The 19,763-nt window shown below is 40.2% G+C and overlaps 1 protein-coding gene across 1 annotated transcript in view; it reads left to right on the top strand.

Annotated features, from left to right (window-relative positions):
* The window catches only part of PPFIBP2 (PPFIA binding protein 2), a 99,731-nt gene that overhangs the window by 77,964 nt on the left and 2,004 nt on the right, over nucleotides 1-19,763 (top strand). Inside the window, 18 exon segments of the mRNA XM_058830193.1 lie at nucleotides 3,999-4,060; nucleotides 4,580-4,655; nucleotides 5,291-5,388; nucleotides 5,593-5,657; nucleotides 5,896-5,964; nucleotides 6,396-6,456; nucleotides 8,098-8,139; nucleotides 9,931-10,078; nucleotides 11,354-11,386; nucleotides 11,981-12,119; nucleotides 12,763-12,891; nucleotides 13,368-13,518; nucleotides 13,677-13,788; nucleotides 14,931-15,019; nucleotides 15,673-15,795; nucleotides 16,643-16,765; nucleotides 17,550-17,738; nucleotides 18,135-18,305. Of these exon segments, the coding sequence (XP_058686176.1) occupies nucleotides 3,999-4,060; nucleotides 4,580-4,655; nucleotides 5,291-5,388; nucleotides 5,593-5,657; nucleotides 5,896-5,964; nucleotides 6,396-6,456; nucleotides 8,098-8,139; nucleotides 9,931-10,078; nucleotides 11,354-11,386; nucleotides 11,981-12,119; nucleotides 12,763-12,891; nucleotides 13,368-13,518; nucleotides 13,677-13,788; nucleotides 14,931-15,019; nucleotides 15,673-15,795; nucleotides 16,643-16,765; nucleotides 17,550-17,738; nucleotides 18,135-18,305 (1,880 nt within the window).

Genomic DNA, 19,763 nt, shown 5'->3' with positions numbered 1-19,763 from the left:
TGTCCCGTGAAAGTTTGCACCAGATGGATTTTCAGTGTCCCTGCCAGCCCAGGCTGGTTTAGGGCTCTCTGACATTGCAGGTTTCTGGTTTAAGCCTGCACTGTTGACACAGGTCAATGGCAAACAAAACAGTTTGTTTGGCCTTTGGTCTCAAGCAGCAGCACAACAGCTCTCTGAAATATCCACTGAAAACTGTCCACTGAAAACTATCCACAATTCTCTGATATATTCACTGAAAACTGTCCACTGAAAAGTATCCACAATTCTCTGATATATTCACTGAAAACTGTCCACTGAAAACTATCCACAATTCTCTGATATATTCACTGAAAACTATTCACAATTGACTAAAATATCCATTGAAATCTGTCCACTGAAAACTATCCACAATTCTCTGAAATATCCACTGAAATCTATTCACAATTCACTGAAATATCCACTGAAACCTGTCCACTGAAAACTATCCACAATTCTCTGAAATATTCACTGAAAACTGTCCACAATTCTGATATATTCACTGAATATTCACTGAAAAGTAACCACTGAAAACTGTCCACTGAAAACTATCCACAATTCTCTGAAATATTCCCTGAAATCTATCCACAGCTCTCTGAAATACTCACTGAAAACTATTCACTGAAATTTATCCACAGCTCTCTGAAATATTCCCTGAAATCTACCCACAGCTCTCTGAACTATTCACTGAAATTTATCCACAGCTCTCTGAAATATTCCCTGAAATTTATCCACAGCTCTCTGAAATACTCACTGAAATCTATTCACAGCTCTCTGAAATATCCACTGAAAACTATTCACTGAAAACTATCCACAATTCTCTGAACTGTCCACTGAAAACTGTCCACAATTCTCTGATATATTCACTGAAAACTATTTACTGAAATCTATCCATAGTTTTCTGAAATGTTCACTAGAAACTATCCACAGCTCTCTGAAATACTCACTGAAATCTATCCACAGCTCTCTGAAATACTCACTGAAAACTATTCACTGAAATCTATCCACAGTTCTCTGAAATATTCACTGAAATCTATTCACAGCTCTCTGAAATATTCACTGAAAACTATTTACTGAAAACTATTCACTGAAATCTATCCGCAGTTCTCTGAAATATTCTCTGAAAACTATTTACTGAAAACTATTTACTGAAATCTATCCACAGCTCTCTCAAATACTCACTGAAATCTATCCACAGTTCTCTGAAATATTCACTGAAAACTATTTACTGAAATCTATCCACAGTTCTCTGAAATATTCACTGAAATCTATCCCCAGCTCTGAAATATTCACTCCCTGGGGCTCCTGCCAGCTGCTGGGCCAGGAGAAAATGGAATTCGGGATGTTTTTCCTGCCCGTGCAGGAGTGTCTGTGTGCAGTTTGCACAGGGCACCAGCTTTGCTGCTCTAACAGCTCCTGTGGCTCTTCCCTGAGCTTTCCCAGTCCTGCCCTGGCTGGGATGTGCATTTCCCTCTGCTGGGATGTGAATTTCCCTCTGCTGGGATGTGCATTTCCATCTGCTGGGATGTGCATTTCCATCTGCTGGGATGTGCATTTCCCTCTGCTGGGATGTGATTTCCCTCTGCTGGGATGTGCATTTCCCTCTGCTGGGATGTGCATTTCCCTCTGCTGGATGTGCATTTCCCTCTGCTGGATGTGCATTTCCCTCTGCTGGGATGTGATTTCCATCTGCTCCTCCCTGCCAGGGCATCCCAGGAGCCTCCTGAGGTTCATTCCAGCCAAGTGATGTCTCCCTGTGCTGACCTCTCTCAGCTTGTGCATGTAGAGAGCTGCATGTCTAACCCCAAAAATGAGTTTGTCTAACAGCAGTGCTCGGTAGAGGAACCCTTCTGCTAATGGCATTTTGTATTTTCTGGGAGATTCCCAAAGAATTGATGGTGTTTCAAAGGAAAGATAGGGGTATGACAGTAAATGTAGAGCTCAGCAGCATTCCAGAAGTGTGGTGAAACTTGATTCCAGTGGCAGAGGAATCAAACCCTCTACAAAACCTGTGGGCTTCATTCAAGGAAAACACTTAAGACTGTATTTGAATGGAAGCAGTAACAATCCTTCTGGAAAAAAAAAAAATTAAAAATACTGATTTATCAGAATTTTAGGTGGTCTTCTCAAAGTTGAAAAATTATGTCGATGTCCTTGTAGCATGCTAGAGTGCATATCCTAATTAAATTGCAAAATTAATCTAATATGTGCTTTTTCTACATACTTTATTTGACTCACCACTCACCACCGTAGAGGAAGTTTATAGGAGAAGGCTAAAAGAAAAACGTAAGCCTTGCAATTCCCTTCTGGCTTTATCTCACTGCTCCTTTCACACCAATGTTAACCCAGATGCAGCAATAATTCTGTGTTTGTTAAATTTGGCTGTCTAATTGTAACCCACACCAGCTCCCACTGCTTGCAGCAAGCAGACAGCTCCTTGTTCAGCGAGGTTTTACTGCAGAAATAAAGGCCAGAGGTTCACAAATCAAATTGTTGGGCTTCAAAGGGATGTTGTCAAGGTTAGCAGAGCCAAAACTTAACAATTACACCCTTTTATTTTTATTTCCCATTTAATATCAGGAAAGACAGATTTAATTGAAAGCCTCTCTCTTTGGAGGGGATGATTTAGGCTTTGTTGTTGTGATGTTTTTGTTGGTTTTTTTTCAAATCACTGCATTAAATTCAAATTAAATAAATATATTTAAATTAAATAAAAATAATCTGAATAAATGTCCCCATACTTGATGACATTAATGAATATTGTAAGTAAAATCTGCTTTAGTGTGCTTAAATCTACCTTGACACCAGTCCTTTTTGAAGTCTAATACTTATCAAAAGAAATTTGTAGGACTGTGATTTTTGTAAGAAAAGTCTCCCAGTTGCTTTCCCACTGCCTGCTGGCTTTAGTTTTTGATTTGGCTGTGCCTGTGCATGTCCTGTGTCTCTTTGAGAAAATTCCTGTGAGGTTCATTTACATGTTTTAAAACTTAATCATTGCAAGGTGTGCGCTTTCCAGAATCCCTGCAATAAAAACTAATTACAGCTTTTTCAAATAGTTTAGCTATGACATTGTGTGTTCAACATGAAATTGTAAAACCCTTTTTCACAGATGCTCTTTGGCAATGTTGATTTTCTTTCCCCTCTCTCCCTCCATGCCTGCTGCCATATCTGTGTTGATGGTTTTTTTGGGATCAGTTGTAATTGGTTTAATGCCAATTAATAGCTTGAGAGGTAATTACAACAGAGGAACTATTTCAGCTCCTGCCTCCATCACACTTGGTTCAGTCAGGAGGATTTGCTGGGGTTATTGTGCAGAGAAAAATGAGAGATTTGGTTCAGCAAAGTTGGGGTGTGATAAACAACCTCACACATTTTCAGAGAGGGTGTTTTAACTGTCCTGACATCACTAAATTGTGCGGGAGGAAATTCTCCACTCACTCGTGACGTAGATTTTAACTGAGTTGCTCATACTGAAACATTTAGGTAAATAACATTTTACAGAATTTCATTGTATCAGACCAGTTTTTGGTTATTCTTCATTCCCAGGTTCATGGATGTACTTTACTTCTCAGATGGAATGTATTTTCAATCCTACTTTAAATTATTTCCTGAAGTATGACAGCAAACACACCCTCATATTTTGCAAAATGAGCTTCGGTGTTTCTTTTCTTTTCCACTGCTTGACTTCCATAGATTAAAACAGTGTTCTGTAGTCTTTTGTGAACAAAACCAGGATGTTTGTGTTGTGCAATGCTCTTAAGAGTTCAGCTTCTGAAAAAAAATCTACATTTAATTCAGTTTAGTTGTACACTGGCCATGCCACAGACATGGTTTTGATTGTTAGTAAGAACATGGGGAGAATATCACAAAACATCTATTTGCAGTAAAGATAGCAAGTCCTATTTCTCTTACAACATTTTAATCTTATTTCCCTTACAACATTTTAATCTTACTTCTCTTGCAACATTTTAAAACGTTTTTAGACCAAGAGGTTCAGCGGTTGAAGATAGGAATGGAGACGTTATTGGCTGCAAATGAGGAAAAGGTGAGAAGATAATCCTTGTTCTACATATTAAGAATGAAATTATGGGTTTGAGTCAATGAAATGTTCCAAATAACACACTTTTTGTGCAAGGACTAAATGAGAAAAGGGATTTATTCTTCAGGAGGCTGTAGTTTTTGTGGTAATAAATCCAACCATGGGATTTTCCTGGATGGTGGCACACTCACATATGATCACACAGACAATAATATGCATCCCTAAAAACTTCCTTTTAGCTAGTGGGGAATCCAGACAGAACAACATTCATTCTGGAGAACATCAATGTGGCTCATAACATTTATATCTCAAAAAAAACTCGAATGTCAAACTTCTCTGGTTTCTTTCCATCTATAATTTCACATTGTCCAGCAAATATTGTGTACAAAGGCAGATAATATTCCTTACAAGCATGTGAAAGACTGAGCCTGTTTTCATGAAAGTCACAGGGATGTAGTTCAATGTTTCTGCAGTTAAAAGTGAAGGGGTTTAAATGGAATTTTATTTATTTCGTGTTTTCCACAGGACCGTCGGATAGAGGAGCTGACACTTCTGCTAAGCCAGTACAGGAGGGTCAAGGACATAATGATTGCAGCTCATGGTAAAATGTCTTGTGAATGATTTCCTGGCTTTATTTTGAGTTTATGTGGTGTTTCCTGTGACCATCAGCCATGTTTTACAGCATAAAATGGTAGCAGGAGAACTCATTTCCCTTCCTTACAGCTGGCTAGACAAGCCTTGTTTGGAAGGAACAACTGAAAACCCACATTGCTTTGCTGCACACAATTCTGTGTATTTAACTTCAAAATCTGGGAGGGAAAAAAATAAATCTGTCCCTTTTCTCATTTACACTGTAGGAAGTGGAGTGGGTTTTAGGACAATCTCATTTTAAGCTGTCACCATCATTTCCAGCACTGAATTTAACCTGGGGAAACTTGAACTTCTGAGAGGACAGTTTTGTTCCATGCACACCATCACATTAACAAGACATAACAACATTTTTAGGCCTTGAATGGCAGAATGGAAACTTGTGTTTAACACACAAAAATACAGAATGAGAGTAAATGTGTTTAATGCACAAAATGGGGAATGAGAGTAAACCTCTCTTAGAATGTTCATGAAGTAAATAAACAAAAGAAACAAGGAGCAAGCCATGATGCTCTGGGTTATTGAGCTGATACTGCAGAGAGCAAACTTCGCCTTTTTTTCTCTTTTTCTGCTCTCTAATGCTTTCAGGCTCTTCTGTCTCTGGTGCCAGTGAAGAGGAACTTGAGGCAACTTTAAGGAAGTGGAACCTTTTGAATAATTCTCCAGGAGAATTCCTGAAAGCAGAGGTACAGAGATGTTCTAGCAGCAGGTTCTGCTGTATGTAGATGTATATATATATATATATATATATATATATATATATATATGATTTTTTGCTGTTGGTTTCTCTGTAGTAATGTAAAAGAGGGTTCAGCCCTGGCTGAATTTCTGTATTTCTTGGTATGGGCATAGTAGATTCAGCAGGTTTGAAACTCTTGTATCTTCCCCAGGCCTCTGCAGGAGAATTGTCCCCAGCTGTTCTCCCTCCAGTGCCACACAAGGCCATGGAAATCAGGCAAGACCTTCCTTTCTCGTGTTTCATGTGGGTGATGCTAAATAGGATTATTTAGACTGTTTAAATGCTGGCACCTTGTCTTGACTGTTCTTGGCTTTGGGCACTTGTGAAAGCTCTGCTTGTCGTGGAGGTTTGCAATGCTTAAGGTTTGAATTATAGGAATAAATCAGCATTTTTTTATATCAGCAGATATATGCACTGTAATCTTTAAAACCATCAAATTTATTTCTATTTAAAGTGGAAGCGTTCCAGCATCTTCAAGCAATTTAACCTCTCAACAGGAAGAATCTTTGGAAATCACAAATAGGTAAGAATGAGTAACTTTCATTGAAATGTAAAACAGTTTTGCTCTCTAAAATCCCTAAATGTTGCACATTGCTCACAGAGAGCTATTGTTATTAAATTATAATATTCTTACATTTAATTTTTATTATTAAATTAATATTGCTGTGCTTTGTAAGAGCTTCTAAAATCATCTACAGATCCAAGGCTAAAGCTGCCCACTGGGCCTGGCTGCCTTTCACTGCTGCTCAGAGGATTCCTTGTTGCTGTTTCTGCCTTCATCTCTCACAGTTCTCCGATTTTCGGACCAAAAACACAATAAAATAAACAAATTTCTTAACTCTGAGTTGTGTTTCATTCAGGCATTATGTGATTTACACAGCTCTTGTGTGTGACACACTCAAAAAAAACCGTGCTGTATTAATTGCTGCTTTTTTACCTGTCCCTTTCTTCAAGGGCTCCACAGAAAAAAAAGTCAAGTAGTTTAGAAGACTTGCAGAGCGAATCCTTGGAAAAGGTTGGTTTATTTGGCATCACAGCTCCTGGTGTTTAATGTCACAACTCAAAAATCAAGTATAAATACACTTTTTGTTATTCTTTTAGTAACTTTAACCACCACTAACTCTGTATGTGGGGAAAGAGCCCTGAAACAGCTCAGGTTCTTTTTCCACCCCCAATTCCAAGCTGGTTGACACCCCCATGTGGACACACCTTCAAATTCAGTTTTTGCCCTGAGAGAAACAAAAAAAATTTAAGTGAAAGATGAGCAATACTGAGGAGTCATTTTGTTAAAGTGCAGTATTATTTTGTTTATGAGTGTTCTTAAAAGATATATATATAGATAGATAGATAGATATAGATATATATAGATATATATAGATAGATAGAAAATATATTTTTTTAAATTTATTTATTTTTTTACTTAAAAATGACCAAAAATATTAAGGCAGCTAATCCTGAAAGTTGCTAAAAGTTGGGACTGGGTATTTGCACATAGGATTCCTTTTTGGGTGTTTGCATGGAGCTGTTTTCCCTTAACTCTCTGATGCAAATGCCATTTCTGAAGATGGCAGTGATGCTGCCTTAGCTCAAGCAGCAGGAGCTGCTTTCATTCCATTCCAGAATAAAACTTCCCAATTTCCCTTGTTACACTGTGGTGAGCAGTCCTGTTTTGTCATTATGCACACTGACATTTCTCTACACTTCTGTAATTCTGCTTTGTGACATTGTTGTTGTCTTCTGTACTCAAATACATAAATAATTAAAAATACATAAAAAATACACATATACAATATACATAAATAAATTGGGCTTAATACCAGGTTACCTACACCCAGCAAGGCCATTTAAACCAGATACCACTCATATCTTAAATTGTTAATTTTTTTTTTTTAAATATTTCAATATTTTTCTCGAATTGCCGGAGGTGATAGTGACTAAGTAGAGTGTGTGAAATTTCTGCTGTGTTAATTAGGCTGTGGTCACACACATCACAAATCAGAACTAGCATTTCATTCCATGAGGAACCGATGTTTTCTCCTCTTAACTTGCAGTTATTTTCTTGTGTTAAACCAAAAAACCTGGATTTGTCTCTGTCATATGCTGTGATAAGGCTGGACCTACACATTTATGCTGGAGTTATTCTGCCCTGCTCACAGCTCAAATTGCCATTGCTTCCAGCAACAATAATAATAAAATAATAAACCACATTGGTGTCCCTGACCTAACCATGGTGGAATTTTTATCACTTGGTTTCTATCAGAGCTCTTTATGGTTTCAGCTGGACCCATCCAGGATTGTGTGTGTTATTTTATGCCAGTTGTTTTCATACTAGTCTGTTAAACAGCTGTTACGTTCCCAGCTCAAAGTCAGTCTAAAGGGACCACCCAGAAACCTGAAAATAACAAAAATTCCTTTGATCACGACAGAACTCAAACAGGAATTGTGTAGAGGGGGGAATGAACAAACACAGTCTGTATTAAATATTGGATTGAGACAAAATTAAGAGGTAACACTCCTTGTAATACATTGTCCATATGTTAAGCACCATCTCTATAGCAGTAAGATTTGATGTTCCATGTATGTATGTTAATACTAACATTTGTCTGTTGCTTTTTTTCCATAAAACCTTGAAATTGCCCTCCCCGAAACTCCATAGTATGTAGATGGAAAACCAGCACAGCCTGTTGTAGAACAAGAGGTATATTAACTGCAACCTTCCCTAACAATTCTCTGGTGTGATGTGGTGTGCTGTGATGGTATGGCTGGTTTGTGTTTTATATTCATCTTCTCTTCAAAATGTTTGCATAGTTCCAGTGCTGACAAAACAGAGGGTAAAGGTTTGAAAGGGAAATCTTTGGCTTTCTTCCTTTTATATCTAAAAGTTTGCTACATGAAGCTGAGGTCAGTCAGTCTTGGAATACACACTGGTGATGTAAGACACAATTTCTCTACTCTTACAGTATTTTTGGTATTTGTACTCCTGCAGTTGCCAAAAAAAAAGGAGCAGGAGTTGAGGAATCTGGCCTGCAGTTGTAGTATCCAAAGAATCCTCTAGGCCTTGGAATAAGAACAGATAAAGGATATCTCATTGAATATTCAATGTATCCTCCTGTCACAGGCAACATTCTGAGACAATTTTGTTGGAATGCAGTAACTGAGGGGGAGAACGCTGTACCTTCCTCCACAATAAATATGATTTGTGTGTTTCCAGTGCAAATTTCTCCTCTGGAACCTCCATTCTGATACTGAAACATTTACCAGTGTGAGTTTATTCCAAAACAAGTGTTGGATGTACACCGTTCCCCCTAATAACATCAGCTGGAGCTGCAGGTCCAGTGCATGTCTCAAAAATCATCTCTGTCCTACAGCTTTCCCCCAGGGCTGGCTTGTCCATCTTTTCATCTGGATTCAGTGCTGGACAAATGCCAGCAAACCATTTCCAAAATTGTAATCAAAAGTACCTCTGTGAAACATGTGCTTTGCCTGGAAAAGTAACTGATTAGGCTCAAAACTATTTATGAGAACATTTCATCTACCCTTGTAAAAGGAACATGGTACCCAAGTAGATAGCAAGGAAAATTAGGTTCTGTAATAGAACTGGAAATATTATTATTATTATTAGCATTAGCATTATTATTATTAGCATTATTATTAGCATTATTAGCATTATTATTTACAGTATTATTTACATTATTTCTTACATTATTATTTCTTACATTATTATTTCTTACATTATTATTTCTTACATTATTATTATTTACATTATTATTATTTACATTATTATAATTTATATTTATAGTTGATATTATTAATGGCTGTAATTATTTTTTTTTTAAAAAAACAACAAAAAAATTTACATTTACAATTCCGTCTATGCAAAGAGATTTTTTTTGTCCTTAGAAAAACTAAATTTCTGTACCTTGTCTTTGGTCTTGATTCTTTTACTGTTATTAATGGTGGTGGGAAATATGTCTGAGGAAATCTGAGGTGTACAAATGTTTTTGGGTTAAATTCCAGCGAGATACAAAAGTGAGGCAGAAACAGAGAAAGTCTGGTGGAAAACAGGGGAGGAAAGAAATTATCTGAAAATTATCTAAACACATTTTTGGCGCTGTCAGAGTTGACCTTGGAAAGATCAAACCATTAAATAGTGCCAGGGTCCTGGAGGAAAGGGAGACAGCCAGAAAAATTCTTAGGGCAAAACCAGGTGATATTTAAGTCTTATTCAAAGTAAAGCAGAGAGGATGGAGTGGGAAGAACGGAAGAGGGAGGCTGTGGGGTTTTTTTGCTGTGAAGCTGGCAGCTGGTGGATGGGTTTAAATTGAGTTAGTTACATTTTATTTAAATTAATTTTAAAAAATTAATTAAAGCACAACGTGGAGGATTTTGAGCCACGCTTTTTTCCTCAGCCATAAGAAATTGCGTAGCGCGTTGTGGATTCCGCGGGCGATTCGATCCTGGATTTATTTTCTCTTCCCCTCTTTTGCAGCAGAGTAAGGCAGTGGGGAAGGGCAGCAAGTACCAAACTCTGCCAGGAAAGCTGCCCCGAGCGCTGCAGAACGGAGAGCAGGGCATGTACGGCTCCCCAGAGGGATGTGGCGCGACTGACAACGGTGACAGCGGCGTCCCCAGCCTGAGTATGTACCTGTGCCTCTCCCAGAGGGAAAATCCAGGCTGCTCCAGGGCTTGGGATGGGATCTGCTGTACCAGAACAATGCACGTGGTTCACTTGGGGAATGCCTTACCACTTTTTTATAATTTGTTTTTTTTAACACAGATACCAGAAATATTCCCATGTTCCCATAGCTCACGGCAGAGTGAAGGATGAGTTTAATTTGGGTTTTTTTCTGTTGCACCTGACAATACCATTTGAAACTTTACAGTACAAAACTGTGAACATTTTGGGTAAAAGTCCCTCAATCATCACTGTCTGTTGCTTAGCTGTGGGGGACCCACTAGTGAAAATTCAGTTTACTACATGCAGAAAAACATCTGTGCATTTTGGAACTTCAAATATATTTCCATGCCCTGTGGAGGCCTGTATTAATTTCTTTTCAGTGGCACCTTAAGCACAGATTTGTTGACAAAAAGCTGCTAAGAGTGAGGCACAGGACCAGGTATTTTTTTAGGACTGAAGAGCTTGGGAGCTCAGGCACAGGAGCATCCCTTGTGATTCTGAAGTCTCTGCACTTTAAAAGTTACAGTGTGGGATTTTTTTGTTGTTTGTTTGGCTGTAATTGTTGTTTTTTTTTTTCCCTTTGGTGGGGGTTGGTTTATTTTGAGGCCTCGTGGTCCCTAAAGTTGCTAACACACCAAAGTTTCAAGGTTGCAATAGATTGTGGCTGTTTAGAGGTTTTGAAAGAGCTTTTTTGTGATTGATTTCTTTGTAGACAATGCATGAGTGTCTTTAACTGCAGGATTATCCAAGGGTGGGTGAGCTTGTAAAGGAAAATGTTCTTTTCCTAGAAACAAGCAATAGCTTCTTAAACACACTGAGTTAAGAGAATTTTATTCTGCAGGTTGCTTTGTTTCTTACATTAAATTCATTCCACCTCCAATTCTGTATTTTGGAGCAATTTGATGTAATCTCAGCCCTTGCTTCATTTCAGATCCACTGCAGGCTTCGTAGACCTCTTTGCTTAAAGAGCTGAAACTTTCCAAGAATAGTTAGGAAAGCCCAAACAGATCCATTTTCATCCCTTCGTGTTTAAGATGATCTGTGCAGAGTTCTTGGGGCTCGTGCACACCGATGCAGATTCACTTCCACGTCGAGCATAACTGCTTCATTTTCTTTTAGTTCCTGCTTTTAATGCTTAGCTTAACTACTTTGCCCTTCTGTAACTTTATTTTGCTGGTGTTTTGTATCTTCTTTGCTTCTCCATCTGGCTTTCTGCCTCTTGGGATGACTGAAGATCGCGTCAGGAGTGTCAGTGCGCCCGTGCTAGGTACTGTATCCAAACAAGACGCAACTTTAACGCTCATTTCGCTGCTTCCTTCCTTCCTCTCCTTTCCCCCTCCCTTTCCCTGTGGAATACTAATCCCAGCTGAGCTCCTTAGGTGCAGTACTGAAATGAAGTAATAGCTCCTGCTGTGTGGCATTCACGTGGGGTTTCTTCTTGTGACACTTGTTCCTGGTTTCACTCTGTTTTCACTGAATTGAGAAAAACTCCCACGGATTTTGGTGGAGGAGTTGAGGTATTAAGAGCAGGCAAGAAGACTTTAAATGAATTCAGATAGTGTAGTTAAACAGAAAATACTCAAATAACAAAATTATTTTACCCAATATTTTTTTTTTTTTTAAATTAGATGTCCAGCTGCTTTTTCACCTTCTGAGCTCATTTTTGGTTTTTTTTTAAGTACAAGAACAATTTTATAGGTATCTGTACTTCTTTAAATTTAAACATCAGCCTCCCAGATAGCAACTTTATCAATAATTGGTATAAAATTATCAGTATAAATATGCATATATTTATATACATTATTATATTTTGGTATAAATATTGGTATAAAATGTGACTATAATACTGTTCTTAACCCAGGAGAAACAGAGAACATGGATGGTACAGTGGTCTCAGATGACCTTTCACCTCTCTCTTCGGGAACGGATTCAGGTTCACAGTCTCCATGGTCACCAGAAAACAGAAAGAGTCCAAAAGGGATCAAGAAAATCTGGGGAAAGTAAGGTCATTTTTTTTCATTTCATTCACTGTCAAAGTATTTCAGCTGAGAATGAAGCCAACTTCCAGCAAAATCTCCAATTATCTGTAGCAAGAATTACCTAAAATCTGGGGAGAGAAAGCAGCTCTGGGATTGCACGGGTGTGTCCCTGTGTACACAGGGGATGGAAAAATTGTTGGGAGCGTTCACAGCGTCATCCTGGTGAAAGAAATAAGGCACTGCTGTCACCTTAACACTATTAATTTAGCATGCCAGCAGTTTTATTAGCCATGAAAAATTAAATTGTAGCAAGCTGCTCATTGCAAAAGACACCAGGTGAAAAAACGAGGGAAAACAGATGGAACAGAAAGCAGGGCAGAGTTGCACTGTGTCCACTCCATCTGCTTCAGCAGCAGCAGCCATGCCCAAGTCTGGATTATTAATTGGATCAAAGAGTTATGGCTGCTCTGCAGAGCTTTTCTTTTCCCTCCAGAGTTAGGTCCAGGCTGAATTTCCTAGAACTCCTTCAGCTGCCTCTGGAATTTGGCATTTGCGGTTCCCAGGGAGATGAACGGAGCTGTTAGTTGTCGCTGTAGTTTCCATGCAGAGCAAACCCCCTCTGTCACCAGCTAACAGTCCTGTCGTGGCACTCTTGTCTTGCAAGAATACGAAGAACTCAGTCAGGTAACTTCCCTGCAGACGACCTGGGCCTGGCAGAGTTTCGGAGGGGAGGTCTCCGCGCCACGGCTGGACCTCGCTTATCCCGATCCAAGGACACCAAAGGCCAGAAGAGGTAACGGCTCCTCCTGTCCCTGGCACAGCCTGCTGCTGCCAAATGTGCCCCACAGACAAACGCTCCTCTTGGGGAGCTTGCCCAGCATCCCACCTGGAATTCCACAACAGCTGGGAAGAATTTCCCTGGTAGCAAAAGTCATCCCGAGGATCTCCCCTGCCTGCGCTCCTCCAGCTGCAAGCTGCAGCAGCTCAGAAATTTCACTTTGTTAAAGAGGGAGGAGAATAATTATCTCCTCATCTGCATATCCATGAGGGTTCAGCAATTCCCTTTTCCCTCTTTTCAAACAGAAACCAGGAAATTCTTCAGGTTGTGAATTCACAGGTTGTGGCTGAGCTGCCAAATTCCCGGGAGACCCCAGCACAGGGCACACCGAGAGATTTGCTGTGGTGCTGCCCCTGGCACACGAGGAGCTTCCCACTATGGACATTCATCTTTCCTTTTAAGATTTTCCCAATGTTTCTTGTGCTTTCCAGCGACCACAATGCCCCGTTTGCTCAGTGGAGCACTGAGAGAGTTTGTAACTGGCTTGAGGACTTTGGCCTGGGCCAGTACGTGATTTTTGCCCGGCAGTGGGTGACATCAGGCCACACGCTGCTGACAGCCACACCTCAGGACATGGAAAAGGTAAATCACTGCTCCTCAATACCTGCTGATTCTGTCCAACCCCCTCCAAACCATTGGCCCTCCCTTTCTGGAACCCACAGTGCCAATTTTCGTAGTTACCTCACATGAGGAAAGGAGCCAGAGGCAGGGCAAACTTTGCTAATGGTCTTTTGTTGCAGGAAATGGGAATAAAGCACCCACTGCACAGGAAGAAATTGGTTTTGGCCGTTAAAGCCATAAATGCGAAACAAGATGAGAAGTCTGCACAACTTGATCATATCTGGGTGACACGTAAGTGTTTGGGCTCTCACAGAATTGTTTGGGAAGGAATTTCTCCCACCTCTCTCAAAGAGCAGCCTGATTCACATTTAAGCAGTTACCAAACACCTTTTAAAAAGCACTAAGTTTCACCACAGAGGAGTTGAGGATTTTTTTGTGCTGTTCTTGACATCCAAACACACAGCTCGTGGTGTGCTCTTTGTAACTTTTCTTTAGTTTCTCTCAGCCTCCTTTGGGCTGAATTCCCCTGGGATCCTCCCTCGTGGGCAGTCCCATTTATCTCAGTCTTTATGATTCAAAGAAAACTCTTGGGCTCATTAGATTCTGGTTTCTGGTGTTTATTGAAGGATCCTTACAGAAACCTGGCAGGTCTATACAGACTGGCTGCACAAGCCTAAATCACCACAGCCTGGCTCATTTCCTTCTGATGATACAAAATGGCCCCAAACCACGCAGTCTTTTCACCTTTATACCAATTTTTACCCTATTAACTACAGACACGTCTATTGTTATTATATCTCAACAAATACGTTTTCTGTATCTACTCATGTAATTAAAAGTGTGACTAACTCTAAACCAATCATTCTTTGTGCTTCTAAAAACTGCAGAAGCATGGAGAAGGAGGAAGAAGGATTAAAAACTACACCCCTTTTCCTCCATCTTTACTCCATGTGTGAAAACCTCTTAAAATCTATATTTTCACCTCAGTGATAAATTAAACATTCCTCTACTTTCTGTTTAATTTCTTACAAACTTTGGCTCGCTCAGGGATATTTGGAAGCCTTTCTGTCAATATTATATATGACTGATGTACTTTTTAAAGAATTGAATAGACAGAGAGATGTCTCTGCATTTCTGGACTCCTACACTCTTCCATGGGGAGCTCTGTCAGACAGCAGGGCACTAAATGTGTGGGCTCAGTCTGGGAAAGCTCCTTTATGCTGCAGAAGGTGTTGAAGGCTCCTTCATCATCCTTCATCCTGCAGCTCCATCACGTGCTGCATGCCAAATATCACAGGGCTGGCATCCTCAGGAAAGAGGAATAGGTAGAATGAGCCACCTGAATGCCTCAAAAGAGGTCAGGCAAGAGGGGACGAGAAGGGCTTCACTCTCTCTGATCTGGATTTGGTTCCCCATTGCTCTCACATCTGCAGGGTGGCTTGATGACATTGGCTTACCTCAGTATAAAGACCAGTTTCATGAATCCAGAGTAGATGGGAGGATGTTGCAGTACTTAACTGTGGTAAGTACAATCCTTTTTTCTCTGTTTTATCGATTTTAACTTCAGAATAAGCAAAAACTTTCAAAATTTTCCTTTGAGCGTGAGCAGTTAAAGAATTTTTGCAAGACAGAAATAGTGCCAGTAACAACTCCTTTGTGCATGGAATCCATAAAGTCAGTCAGATGCTAGGGCTAACTTCTGCAAAGTCCTTCCTTAAATATCATGTAGCACACTGGGACTAAAAGTAAAATTTTTTTGTTTTATGAGTAACCTCTGGAGCTCTGCACACCAAGGTAGCAGCAATATTCAGCAAAGTAAGAGCAGGAAATCCAGTGATTTGTACAGCTCTGCCCACATCCACAGCACACCATGAACCACACACAGCCACTGTTTTCTTCCCATTCTCCTGCCCAAGTCTGCATAGTTAACACCTGGATTTACCTTAACAGGCTACAATCCTGCCTTCATTTTTTCAGGTCTTGCTATGATGCAATGTTAAAAAAAAACCCAATAAATCAATGACAGAACCCCCCAAACCTCCATCCTAACAAAACCCAAACCCTCTTTAAAGTATAAACTTTCATCTTTCCTAAGCCACAGTTACTGTAGTGTTACATGAAACTCCACAGCAAATTTAAACTCTTTCAAAACTAAAATCTCTCTCTCCTTCACAGAATGACCTTCTCTTCCTGAAAGTCACCAGTCAGCTGCACCACCTGAGCATTAAATGTGCCATTCATGTGCTGCACGTCAACAGCTTCAACCCCAACTGTCTACGCAGGAGGCCAGTGGAGGAGGTAAAAGAATGTTGAAATAAATTAATTTAAGCAAGCACAAATCACCTGGTCCCAGCCAAAGGCGACAGAAAGTCAGCAGTGTTACAACAGAGTCATTGCTCCTGGGGACCTGCACCTAAAGCAGCAGTTATGCCACTAATTAGTTAAATCTCATGCATTTCTCCTCAGAAGTTATTTGCATAGTGGGGATAAAAAGTTAATTCATCTTCCAAGAGAATAATTTGGAATGATTTGTCTTTGCCTGATCTCATTTTTAAAATCTGTAAGGTTTTTTGCCTCTACCTGACCAGCATAGTTTTGTTATTAACCCTGTTGTCAGAACATTCCCTTTTGTGCTGGTATTGTCTCTACGTTATCGGTTAGGAAAAAAAAAAAAAGGTTAAGCAGGAGAAAGAAAAGTGTTCTGGAAATTTTATCCCAATGCTTCTTATTCTTGTAGTCATGTTAATAAAGTTTCTTTATACCTTTTAAGTTTTAAACCTGTTTTGCCCTTCTCCTAATCCATATCTCACAGAAAAAAAGTAAATGTGTGCCCTGGTGATTTTAGCCAGCGCTAAAACCCAGCATGTTATTTAGTGCTTTAACCAAAAAACCCAAACTAGCAAAACGGATTGACATTTTTATCCCTGTAATCTCTGCTGCTGTTGCACTTCTTGGTGCAACAAACTGGGCCAGGTCTGCCATCTCATCAGAGACTGCTTGAGAGGGGCCTTGAGGAGAAACAATCCCCCAGCCAGGGAGGAAGAGGAAGAGGAGGGAGGCTGTTTTGATCTGAACTGAGCCAGGAGTTGTGCACACTCTGACAGGGCAGGCAGTGGTGTCATCACCTGTTGTGGTTCCCCCACAGAACATCTCTCCTTCTGACGTGGTGCAGTGGTCCAACCACAGGGTGATGGAGTGGCTGCGGTCGGTGGATCTGGCAGAGTACGCGCCCAACCTTCGAGGCAGCGGCGTGCACGGGGGCCTGATCGTAAGGATTCACCTTTTCACCATGAGAAACTGACAGATAGAAACCATCTCTTATCTGATGTTCATCAAGCAGAAAGAAACAAGCACATCTGCAATGTGGAAGTGTGGTCAGGCCTTTGAAGGAGCCTCTTTATCTGATCCACACATCTTCATTCTGCAAAGGAAACCTAAAATAAGAAAGAAATAGCTAAAACACTTTCTGTAATCAAAGCTGAGCTGTGCACAAGCGTGTGACAGCAGCACTTAAAGGGAAACCTGAACTGTGCTGTGCAGAAGTTGCTTTTTGATAAGGCATCTCTGAGTGTTCCTTTGAGTGATTTACCAGAGCTCTGAGCCACGCTAAATAACCACCCTGAAACCACAGCAGTTAGAAATTACATTTTTTTAACTCAAAACATTCAGAACTATTTGCAGCTCTGTAATGTCAGGGTTCTGAAATACCACAATTCTACTGCTGTGGAATTTTTGCAAAAATGCAGTGGTGGAAATCGTACCAAGATTAATTTCGTACTCTGAGTAGAGCAGGAAATTCTGAAGGGAAACTTGTTAAACCCAAATAAACATATGATTTGGTGACAAATATAAACACATATTTGCCTGATGGCACTCAGCATTTTTTCTTGGCTCTTTTCAGGTATTTCCCATTCAAACCCCAGTATCACGAGTGAGCTATGAAAGGTCTAATATGAGCAGGGACTTAGTGACAAATCCTCTGCTAAGCACTGCAGTTAGTTTACTATTGCAAATATTTATATAAAAAAGAAACATCCTGTCCTTTTTCCCAGATTCTCGAGCCTCGCTTCAACGGTGACACGCTGGCCATGCTCCTGAATATCCCTCCCCAAAAGACCCTCCTGCGCCGCCACCTCACCACTAATTTTAACGTGTTAATTGGGCCAGAGGCACAGCAAGAGAAGAGGGAAATCATGGAGTCAGCAGCATACACACCTCTCACCACCACTGCCAAAGTTCGGGTAGGTGCTGCTGCCAAAAGGCAGAGGTGTCGGTGTCAGGCTCCTCCACTCTGAATTACAGAGAAAATAAGGGACAAACAGGGGCAGGGAGAGGTGATTTCTAGGAGTGCTGCATTTCCTTTAATTGTAGAGACAGTACCTTTCACTCTGTACCTGTTTCATCAGGTCCTGAAAACAAGCATGCAATCTGTTCTGCCTTTTCTTAGAAGGAACATGGTGTAAACGCATTTAACACCCACTGTAACCCCAATTTGAGAAGAAATGCAGTTAATTCAGAATCCATGTACTTGAATGACCAGGGTATAGCCTTAAGTGGAAAAGGGGAGGATTTTGAATGGTTAAAGAGCAACCTTACTTGTCTTACTCAAAACTACTTGTGTTGACTCCTTATTTCAGCCAAAGAAACTCGGATTTTCGCATTTTGGAAACTTACGGAAAAAGAAGTTTGACGAATCAACAGACTACGTTTGTCCTATGGATACGAGCCCAGCTGCTACCAATGGTACCTCGAAAAACTATGGTGGCTACAAAGGCCTCAGTCCTTTCACTGACAGGGAACTGGATCAGGTGGGACAGACAGACTGATGCCATGCTCATCTCATCCTCTCCATGCATTCCAAAGCTTGCAAATAACCAAATGTTCCCCTGTAACAAACTCTTTGCTACATCCGCATGAACTCACTGAGAAAAGCGTTGGCTGTGGACGCTGGAAACCAGAGTTCCAGACTAAAAATGTTGGGGTTTTTGTTTTTTTTATAATCAACATCTCATAGTAAACTCATCCATCCTCAGGCCCTTTTTCAGGACTATGGCACCTTTACACTCCGAAGATGGAGGTATTTTGTCAGTCAAGGGCGTGGTTGCAGTAAACACAAGACTTTTGTACTTACAGCTTTCATAATTTTAGTACAGCACATGATTTTTTTTTGTTATCTTTATGGGCGGTTTTAATATGTACTGAATTCATTTGGACAAACTTGTACAAAGCTATCAAGTTATATTAAAGTACAACTGGATTGTATTTTTTAACAGTAATCAGAGAATCCAACTGAATTTTTCTTTCACGGTGTACAGTGGGGAGTAGTTCTGCTTAGACAATATATGTGAAGAAAATGCATCAGCAATGAACAAACTATTAATAAACTGAGAGTTAATTCACTTTTGTAATGTAGTAGTGAACTTGTGAATGAAGCTGTCTAGATGGCATACAGAGAAATGCTGAAGACTAAAAACTATCAAATTTTATTTCGACTTTGCTGTTGTGTGTAAAGGGATGTAAACCCTGAAAAACGGAGCGCTCCTGGAGCCTTGTGTGAGCTTTGGCAGCACACAAGAGCCACACAGAGGCAGCTGGAGTAAACTGGCCTTTCTCCAGCGACATAAAAACAGTTTAAGACTGATAAGAGAATGGTCACAACATTGAAAAGACTAACCTGTGAAGGTAATATTTTTCACTTGCATGGTTTAGAGCATCTAACATCTCATTTGTGTCCATTGGCTAACCTTGGTCTTTTCCAATGTACTGCTCCTCAACAGGGAGAGTACCAAACCCTGACTGTGAGTGTGGATGTCCACTTGCTCAGGGAATGCATTAACTTTCAGCCAAGAACTCTGCAGTTGTTGAAGCATGACAGAAAGTCTGGGTTTTTCTCTAGGAGCATGGTCTGTCTGTTAAGCATGACTTCTGAGCATGTGGCCCATTGCAGGAAATCACAGTGCCCTAGATTGTGACATTTCTGTATAAAAAGAGGTAGGACTGTATCAAAGACTTCTCACCTGTGAAACAATCCCACCAGAAATATAAGTGGTTTCAGGCCATTTGGAAAACCCTACTTTTCACTGAAAATATCAGTTAATCTTTCCCTTTTTTTTCTGTGAATTTGAGACCGTTTCCCAGAATTAATGTCTCTTAATCAGGGTCCACTCTTCCTATCTATCATTAAATGCATTTTTGTTAAGGAGCTGCTAAACTTACCCCAGCTTCATTTGTCCAGGCACAGATCCCTCCCAAAGCTGCATGTAGAG

This window comes from Poecile atricapillus, chromosome 1, assembly GCF_030490865.1.
Source record: "Poecile atricapillus isolate bPoeAtr1 chromosome 1, bPoeAtr1.hap1, whole genome shotgun sequence".
NCBI classification, from domain to species: domain Eukaryota; kingdom Metazoa; phylum Chordata; class Aves; order Passeriformes; family Paridae; genus Poecile; species Poecile atricapillus.
This window is presented reverse-complemented; position numbering and strand designations above follow the sequence as displayed.